This window comes from Malaclemys terrapin, chromosome 24, assembly GCF_027887155.1.
Source record: "Malaclemys terrapin pileata isolate rMalTer1 chromosome 24, rMalTer1.hap1, whole genome shotgun sequence".
Classification (NCBI taxonomy): domain Eukaryota; kingdom Metazoa; phylum Chordata; order Testudines; family Emydidae; genus Malaclemys; species Malaclemys terrapin.
Window position 1 is genome coordinate 1,556,366 of NC_071528.1, and position 10,266 is coordinate 1,566,631.

Below are 10,266 nucleotides of genomic sequence, written 5' to 3' on the forward strand. Positions count from 1 at the left end.
TATGCCAGAAGGCAGACCGAGATAGAGGTCAGGAGGCAGGCATGCTGAGATTACCAGTTAATAAGAGTCAGGCTGTAGAAGCAGGTAGCACAAGGGAAGCAGTCCTAAGCAGGGGAAACCAACTCACATGGACAACTTCCTAGTCCTGTGCTTCATTTAAATAGAAGCAGGGAACCAATCAGGAGCCCCAGAGTTCTGCCAATCAGATCCCATCACTGGAGTCCTCTGTTGGAATTGAGCTTCTGGTTCTAGCAATTGGTGGCAGGCTGGAACTTACTAATACCTAAGAGCCCTATGGACCAGGGTTCCAGACCTCCGGTCCCTCACAATATGTGCCAAGATCACAGGCAACTCTGCTCCACACCTTCTTGCCTCTGTGTGAGCTGGAATAAGTGGGGAAGAGACCTACCCCTCGGAGAGGAGGGGTCAGAGTCCCTCTCCCTTCCCCCTCTGTAGTATATGAAAATGCATCCACACAACCAACCCCATTCTGTTGACTTAAAGGGCTCTTAAAAATCGACTTCTGTACTCCTCCCTGGTGAGGGGAGTAGCACTAAAATCGACCTTGCTGGGTCAAATTTGGGGTAGTGCGGATGCAAATCGACTGTATTGGCCTCCGGGAGCTATCCCAGAGTGCTCCATTGTGACCGCTCTGGACAGCGCTTTGAACTCTGATACACTAGCCAGGTACACAGGAAAAGCCTCGGGAACTTTTGAATTTCATTTCCTGTTTGGTCAGCATGGCGAACTCAGCAGCACAGGTGACCATGCAGTCCCCCCAGAATCGTAGAGCATAGAATGTTTCTACGCTCCCCCAATCATCGCCTTCCCTGAGGTTATCGCAGATTAGAAGGTGAAAAGAAACACACTCGTGAGGACATGTTTTCCTAGCTCATGCAGTCCTCCTGCACTGACAGGGCACAGCTTAATGCATGGAGGCATACAGTGGCAGAGGCCAGGAAAGAATTAAGTGAGCGCGAAGAGCAGAAGCAGGACACGATGAAGCGTCTGTTGGAGCTGCAGGAAAGCCAACAAGAGCACAGACCCCACTGCATCCACTGTATAGCCGCCTACCCTCCTCCCCATGTTCCATAGCCTCCTCAGCCAGACGCCCAAGAACACGGGGGGCAGGAGGGGAGAGCCTCCAGGCACCCAGCCACTCCATTCCAGTCGATGGCCCAAGCAACAGAAGGCTGTCATTCAAACAGTTTGATTTTTAGTGTGGCTACAATAAGCAATGTGTCCTTGTCCTTCCCTCCTCCCCCACCCCACCCAGGCTACCTTGTCCGTTATCTCATTTTTTTTTAAAATTAATAAAGAAAGAATGCATGGTTTCAAAACAATAGTTACTTTATTCTGAAGAGGGGAGGGTGGTTGGCTTACAGGGAATTAAAATCAACAAAGGGGGCGAGTTTGCATCAAGGAGAAACACACACGAGTGTCACACCGAAGCTTGGCCAGTCACGAAACTGGTTTTCAAAGCCTCTCTGATGCGCAGCGTGCCTTGCTGTGCTCTTCTAATCACCCTGGTGTCTGGCTGCTCAAAATCAGACACCAGACGATTTGTCTCAACCTCCCACCCCACCATAAACGTCTCCCCCTTACTCTCACAGATATTATGGAGCACACAGCAAGCGGCAATAACAATGGGAATGTTGGCTGCACTGAGGTCTGACCTAGTCAGCAAACACTGCCTGCGAGCTTTTAAACATCCAAAGGCACATTCTACCACCATTCTGCATTTGCTCAGCCTATAGTTGAACTGCTCCTTACTACTGTCCAGGCTTCATGAGCCATGGGAGCAAGTGGTAGGCTGGGGTAGGTGTGACCGCGCGGTGCTGCTGGCTGGGAGAGCAGCCTGAGGCAGAAGCCTCCAGCTTGCATGATATTCCAGGCAGGACTGAATCTCCATGAGATGAAACTTAAAGAAGAGAATGACCTGGAGTCTCTGGCTCCCATTCAGTGCTTTAAGAGGAGGATAGCCATGTCTGTCCAGGCGCCCCTGATCGACCTCACCGAGGTCTGCCAGGAGCACCCAGGAGATGTATGATGGCCACCAGTCCTATTGCACCGTCTGCCACAAAGGCAAGGAACTGCTGCTGTGTAGCAATGCAGTACCGCGTCTGCCAGCAGCACCCAGGAGACATATGGTGACAGTGAGCTGAGCGGGCTCCACACTTGCTGTGGTATGGCATCTGCATGGGTAACCCAGGAAAAAAAGGCGTGAAACAATTGTCTGCCGTTGCTTTCACGGAGGGAGGGAAGGAGGAAGGGGGACCTGACAACATGTATCCAAAGCCACCCACGACAATGTTTTTGTCCCATCAAGCATTGGGAACTTAACCCAGAATTTCAATGGGCAGCGGAGACTGCGGGAACTGTGGGATAGCTACCCACAGCGCACCGCTCTGTAAGTCGATGCTAACCACAGTAGTGAGGATGCACTCCGCCGACTTAATGCGCTTAGTGTGGACATACGCAATCAACTGTATAAAATCGGTTTCTAAAAATCGACTTCTATAAAATGGACCTAATTTCGTAGTGTAGACATACCCTTAATGCCTCACAATCTTTAATGCATCTATCCTCACAAAACCCCTTTAGAGAGTGGGAGCTTCACAAAGGAACTTAGGTGTGGTGACACTGAGCATTGCTGTGCCTGGAAAATGATGGAGATTCACAAAGCCTGAGATCAAAGTTATATTGACTCAAAATTACATTAGCATACAGCAGTTAGTACAATGCTTCTGCAAATGCATACATGGCTCCTTGTGTTGGCAGTGTACATATTCACCAGGAGTGCTTGTATCAATGCAGAGCGCAATGCACCTTGGGCCGGTATCCCACTATGCAACTTGCCACCATCTAGTGCCCTGCCTTTTGCAAAGTTCTGGCAATGCATGATAGGGCCAAAATGAGTCATGTAGGGGTGACTGGGAGCATGGGGTCAACTTCCCAGTTTGCAACTGCCTCCATCCCATAATGTTATCTTTATCCCATCATTTTCACACCTTTTTTTCCTAAAATCCCACAAACTTGTGTGGCCCTCCTCACTGTCTGCCATCTCTGACAAAAGCATGGAGCCTGCATAGCTCTTCACTATTGTCATAGAATCATATTAAGATTAGGGTTGGAAGAGACTTCAGGAAGTCATCTGGTTCAACTCCCTGCTCAAAGCAGGATCAATCCCAACTAAATCATCCCAGCCAGGGCTTTGTCATGAGCATTGCAAGCTCAGGGAGCACAATCCTGTAGTAATCGCTTCTCGGCTCTCTGTGAGCTAAGGGGTGAAAACATTATCTACAGAGCTGCAAGAGAAACTGAACGAGTAGGGAAAATGATTATTCCTTGGAGGACAGTTTGCTGTTGGACATAGAAAAAACCAATTCAAGGTTGTTGGTGGCATTCATGGAGCAGCTGCAGATGGTGGAGCCCGGGCCCGAGAAACAAGTACTGACTGACTGCATCACTGGGTAATGCAGATTAGGGATGATGAGCAGCAGCTGCAGAACTTTCAGATGTGCACAGCCATGTACCTGGATCTGTATGCTGAGCTTGTCCCAGCCCTCCAGCGCAGAGACACCAGAATGAGAGCTGCACTGACAGTGGAGAAGCGAGTGGCAACACCAGCCTGCTACTGGTCCGTGGGAAATCAATTTGGATTGGGAAATGCACCATGGCTGTGACTCTTGGTAATGTGTAGGACCACAGATGGTTTTGAAGCAATCGGGTTTCCAAAATGCAATGGAGTGACAAACAGCACACATATCCCTGTTTTGGCACCAGCCCATCTTGCCAGAGAGTACACCAACAGAAAGGGCCACCTCCATTATTCCAATGAGGTAAGAAAGAGTTTTAGGGCCATTTCCACAAAGGTCTGTACTAACTGAAGCCATATCCCCCTACACTGAAAAGTGCTCCAAGGCCTATCATAACTCATGGACTCAAGCTCCATTTTTTGTTCCTTTTTGCTGCTTCTTTTAGTCTATTTTCATATAACATTTCTGATGCTTTCAGTGAATCAATAGTACTTGATTTGTAGCTGACATTGATCAAACCACACAAATTGCAGATTGAGAGCTTAGTGAGACCTATCACGCTATTTAAAAGAAGGAAGAAAATATACACATGCCATCTAGAATTAGTATTCTTTGAGATAACAAAAGGGACCGTAAGAAAGAGTTGCAAGAAGCGTGCACGCACCCACACGTGTGACGAAGGTAAGCTGCACATCCATTTTTAGACTATTTCCAGGATTTGGTCCTCTGCTGTTGTGCATGGTCTGTGGAAACTTCAGTTAAGGATGCATTAAGACAGAGGTCGGCAACCCTTCGGCACACGGCCCATCAGGGTAATCCACTGACGGGCCACGAGACATTTTGTTTACGTTGACCGTCCGCAGGCATGGCCCCCCTGCAACTCCCAGTGGCCGCAGTTCACTGTTCCTGGCCAATGGGAGCTGTGGGAAGCGGCAGGCCGCAGAGACGTGCTGGCTGTAAATACCTAGGAAGGACAGATTGATAGAGGAAGTTATGGGGAAAAAAAATGCATGAAGAAGAACTTTGCATTACCAACACTGAAAGTACAGCCCAGGTCAGGTTGACACAACCACAGAAAATCTTGAAGTTCAGGTCTTTCTGAAAAGTGGCTATTGTAAAAACCGCATTATCTTACTCAGTAAATCCATTCAGAGTCAAATCTGTTGACATCACATATCTGTTGTTTACCTGCTGAAGGCATTGAGTTAATGACAATATAATTTACCCTGCAGAATTTATTACTGGTGATACTTAAGAAGGTAAAAATTGGACTTGACTCCAGGACCCCTGGGAGAATCTGCAAGGCTGGCAGTTAGAAAAAAAAACATCCTTTTACTTTTATCACCAGCTTCTCTCCTCAATGGCTTGCTGCTCAGAATACCAGGTCTTGATCTTCGGACATATCTAAATTAAAGCCAGGATCTGTTTTACTTCATACTATTCTCTGAACGCCCATAACAAGATCCTGTGACAGACATACTGACAATATCATGTAATTTCCTAAACAAACCTTATGGAATTCAGAAAAACTTTATTGAAATAATGAGTCTGGATAGCTCAGTTGGTATAGCATCAGACTTTTAATCTGAGGGGCTACAGTTCAAGTCCCCAGTTAGGTATTAGCTTTGAGATATAGTAGCTGAGCAGTTAAGACCCTTGACAACAATTGTCAAGGTTGTGAGCTCAAGTCTCACTTGATCTCACACTGAATGGCCAGCTCCAAAATGGGGCCCAGTCAAAACTGGTTGGATGTGATGCTGAGCACATTACTCCCTTGCGTACTACTGGCTATGAAACTGACTTGCCCTAACTGAAAGAGCCATTAGCTCAGGGGAATCCTGACTTATTGAATTAGGGTTAATATCTTTGTATTAAAACTGTATGTGTTATTGTCACACTGCATGTACTGCCTCCAGTATCAAGCCTTTGAATTCCCCAACTCCTCTCTCCCTCCTCCCCGAGATTTTCGGAATTCCTTTGGGTGAGAGTTTGAAGGACTGTTCCTGCCAGAATCCCTGTTAGGGTTGGGGGTAATTCTCATAAGTTTAATAGCATGCATGTGGGTTCTGCTATTGTTTTTAATGTTCTCTCTGTAATGCTTTTCACCTTAGGACTAAAGTAGGCTTGCATAGGAAGTGACTTGTTAACCATCTCTAAAAAGAAAGCAAACAGTGTCTTTAGGCAACCTGTCTGTGCTAGAAAATACACAGTGAAGGTAAGAAACTGGGCAGCCTGGACATACTCCAGTTGGAAGAGAAAGAAACAAGGATCTCCACCAAGAAAGGCAACAGCTGGGGAGCTGAAAGCATGAGAATGGGTGCCCTTGCTGGACCCCTGAGGGGAAATAAAGGTGCAGTTGCCCTGAACTGTGACTAAGGCAGGATCTGTTTTACTTGATACTATTCTCTGAACATCCATAACAAGATCCCAGGAGAATTTAGGTCATAATAAGAAGGCAAAGAGAGTGATTTTCCTCATTATGTCCAGATGTTACTCAAGAGACAATAGCTGCACAAAACTTGCTTCATGATAACAATCAGCAGGACCGAAACCAGTTGTTTTGTACCCTTAGCAGTCCCCCTGATGTAATGAATTACTAGGGTTATTCATTAATATTTTCATAGCACCTAGGAAGCCCAAGTTATGGACTATGAACTGTGTTTCCTCAGAGCTGCGTGGTCACACGGCCACCCAGGAGTGCTGCGCACTTGATTTGCAGAGCCACACACGGCAGCTTGTGTATTCAGGTGCGCGTTGCTCCTGCCCTCTGCCTTGGAGCCCATTGCCAGCTGCTCCCGGGACCCTCCTGCTTGCTGTGCAGAGCGTGTGTGTGTGCGCGCATGAGGGGGCGCTGATGTCAGGGTGCCCCCCATCCATGTACCCCATCTCTGCAGAGCAAGGGGGGGGACACAGGGCTCAGGAGCAGAGAGCTCAGCTGCTGCTGTCTGAGCCTTCTGGTGTGAGTGTCTTAAAGAGACAGCACAGGGTCTCTCATAGACTTCCCCAGCAGCCAGCACACACACATTCTGTGTCTGTGTCTCTCTCTCTCTCTTACACACATATACAACCACACACAGTCTCTTTCAAACTCACCTCCCAACACATACTTGTGTTGTTGTTATTGCTTGGTACTTCCTGCAATGCACATATATTCTCTGTAATTTTATTCTTTCAAAGTGCTGTTATTTTAGGTTTTTGACTGATCAATGCATTTCATAATTTTATTTCTCTCTTACGCTTAAATTTAATTCTTTGAGTTCTAAAGTGCCTAACCTGTCATGGCTGGAGTAATTATCCCTATGGTAACTTTTTAAAAATATATATTATATCTAGGTTTTTTGTTTCTACTGGTGGTGCACAGTTGCACATTAAATCGATATTGGTGCCCATAACAAAATTCATTCCAGACATGGATGGAAAAAATGAGAGAGAACACGGATTATGACCCCATTGTATTTAGGCATCATACAAACTCAGAACTAAAAAGATAGATTGTAAGCTCTTTGGGGCATGGGCTAAGTATAAGAAAATATACAACAAATGGTTGCAGACAGGTGGGTGAGTACAAGGAAACAGAGACAATAATGGTCAGTATCATAAGCAGTGGTCTCAGCACGTCAGCAACTGTCAAGTTTGTTTGGGGTTTGTTTGTTTTTTTGTAGGCATCACAGCAAAGGAGAAATTTTAACGGGGTTTTGTAGGAGAATAATGAGTGTGTTGTGCTGATGTTTATTCGGAGCTCCTCTCAAATGTGAGGGATAGCATGGAAGAAAGCAAGAAGGTGCTTGTTAGAAAATTTAACAAAGACTGAGAATTTCAGAACACAACATCAAGAAAAAATGTCCACTGATGTACTTGTGCAGGATTAAGTATTCTGATCCACACCTCCTTCTCCCCAGAGTACACAGGCAGGACTCCCATGAGTGGGAAGGGAAGACTATGTTTTCAGGAACTATTGAAAAACATAGAATCATAGACTTTAAGGTCAGAGGGACCATTATAATCATCTAGTCTGACCGCCTGCACAACGCAGGCCACAGAATCTCACCCACCCACTCCTGTAACAAACCCCTAACCTATGTCTGAGCTACTGAAGTCCTCAAATCATGGTTTAAAGACTTCAAGGTGCAGAGAATCCTCCAGCACGTGACCCATGCCCCATGCTGCAGAGGAAAGCGAAAAACCCCCAGGGCCTCTGCCAATCTGCCCTGGAGGAAAATTCCTTCCCGACCCCAAATATGGCAATCAGCTAAACCCTGAACATGTAGGCAAGACTCACCAGCCAGACACCCAGGAAAGAATGCTCTGTAGTAACTCAGATCCTACCCAATCTAACATCCCATCACAGGCCATTGGGCATATTTACCGCTAATAGTCAAAGATCAATTAATTGCCAAAATTAGGCTATCCCATTATATCATCCCCTCCATAAACTTATGGTTTGTCAACACTAGAAACCTAAGCTGAGGTATATTAGGTTGACTGACAGTCACCACAGTCGAATGTCCACACTATCCTTCTTGGGACAGTGGTGCACATTCTAACCAGGAGCGCCTCCACCAACCTAAGAGGGGCAGCATGAGCAGAGGTGAAAGTAAGCCGGTATGGTCTGGTACGCTGTGCTGGACTAGACTGGCTTCTCCGGCAGTGATTTAGAGGGCCCAGGGCTCCCCACGAAGGCCGGAGATCCAGGCCCTTTAAATCGCTGCCGGAGCCCTGGGACCCTGGCAGCTGGGCTCTGGCGGGGATTTAAAGGGCCCGGTGCTCCTGCCACTGCAGGGAGCCCCGGGCCCTTTAAATCACTGCGGGAGCCCTGCCGCACCGGGGTAGTGGTGGCAGAGCTACTGTCATGATTTAAAGGGCCCGGAGCTCCACAGCGGCCAAAGCCCCGGGCCCTTTAAATCGCCCCTGAGCCCTGGGGCTCCCAGCCACCTCAACCAGAAGAGGCAGGGCCTTTCAATATTGAAAGGCCCTGGGACTCCCAGCCACAGCATGTTTACATATTGAAAGGCCCCGCCTCTTCTGGTTGAGGCCCTGCCCTCGCTCAGGACTCCGACATACCGGTAAGTCCTTTAAGTTACTTTCACCCCTGAGCATGGGAGCTGAGAGCCTGGTTCTCAGCTCCATTGACAGTTCCCTGCCAGAAGTCTAGCTGCCCCACAGGCTCCCAAGGGGCTGCCCCTCCCCTCTCTGCTCCCCCCCCCCCCCCAACTTCTGGCCCTGACTCCCAGCCGGGAGCAGGGTTCACCCACCCAGCTCTCCAGGGAATCAGGGGCTTTCTCGTCAATTTCACAGCTCCTGCCATGAAACTGACAGGACAGGGGATGTCTACACAGTGTCTACCTCACCCAACTACACCAACATAAGCCTTACACCTCTCATGGAGATGGAGTTATTATGTTGGTGTAGTAGGGCACTTACATCAGTGGGAGGAAGGCTGGAGTGTAGACACTGACATAGCTGGGTCCACATAAGCTACATTACGTCTATCTCTGTAGCACAGACCAGCCTTAAGAAAACAGTAATGGGAAATCCCAAAATGTATATGGCATGATGGGGAAGAGACTTATTGAAGTCCCAGTTTAGCTAGGTCTCTCTTCCCTCCCATATCTAGGCTACTGATGCAGCAGCACCGCTGTAAACTCTCTAGTGTAACCGCTCTGAACCAATGGGAGAGAGTGCTCCCATTTACTTAATTAATCCACCCCCTAAAGAGCTGCGGTAGCTCCGTTGTCGGGAGAAGCTCTTCTGCCAGCATAGCACTATCCACACAAGCGCTTAGGTCAGTGTAACTTATGTCGCTTAAGGGGGGTGGCATGAACCCTGAGAAACATAAGTTATACCAACTTAAGTGGTAGTATAGATATAGCCTTACTGTAGTTTTATTATTGCAGTCTGGTGAAGAAGCCGGTCTTTGTACCTGAACCCCATTTTGCAGATGTCTCCACGTTTTTCTGTCTCTGTATAGGACTGTATATGGTTTTCATGGCTTCCTACAAATCAAGGACATTTCAGCTTTGACTGGTCTTGAACAGACATTGGGCACTGAAAATATCGGTCGATTCGGAAGTCTTTTGTTCAGGAAGCGCCCAGTGCTACCAGCTGCGGCAGTGACCCCGCGTCACCCACTTGGAAGTGCAGGTCGCGGCCAAGACTCTTTGGTTTGGAGGGGCAAACCCTGGCTCCCCTCAGGCAGAGCCCTCCGCTGGGTGCACAGCGAGACCCCCGTTCCGGGACAGGGGCTGCAAGCCAAGGACCGAGCTGTTCCCTGCTACGAATCGCGCATTCGCCTGCCCCCTGGTGCGGGGCCGCCGGGCCAGACAAGGCAGCTGGAGCCCGCGCGAAGGCCGCGGGGGCTGGGGGGCGAACACAGTCCAAGAGCGAGGGGCTCTGCCAGGCCGGGGGGAGCCCGGTCGGAAGGCGGAGTCCCGCAGCGACAGCGCCCGGGCGCGCCGCACGGAGGGACGGAGCCCTGCGCGCTGCCTCGGGGCCCAGGCGCGCCCCGCCTCTGTTCCGTGCCCACAGGCGGAGCAGGGACTCACCTGGGCGACCAGGAGCAGGAGCAGCCCAGGCTGGACCCGGCTTGTCGGCGCCGCCACCATCCCGAGAGCCGCCATAGCCCCGGTTGTTCGCGAGCAGAGCCGGGACTGGCACCGCTCCGGCCGCGTTACCCAGCAACCCGGCCTCTCAGCCCGGAAGTCCCGCCTCTGGGAGGGGGCAAGCGGGC

At 49.1% G+C, this 10,266-nt stretch overlaps 1 protein-coding gene across 2 annotated transcripts in view; it reads right to left on the reverse strand.

The window, feature by feature from the left end:
• The window catches only part of SPPL2B (signal peptide peptidase like 2B), a 118,473-nt gene extending 108,218 nt beyond the window's left edge, over window positions 1–10,255 (reverse strand). For both annotated transcript variants that reach the window (XM_054013289.1, XM_054013290.1), the window contains exon 1: window positions 10,082–10,255. In XM_054013289.1, coding sequence (XP_053869264.1) covers window positions 10,082–10,156 — 75 coding nt within the window. In that variant the 5' untranslated portion in view covers window positions 10,157–10,255. The remainder of the gene's footprint in view (window positions 1–10,081) is intronic.
• Window positions 10,256–10,266: the final 11 nt, after the last annotated feature.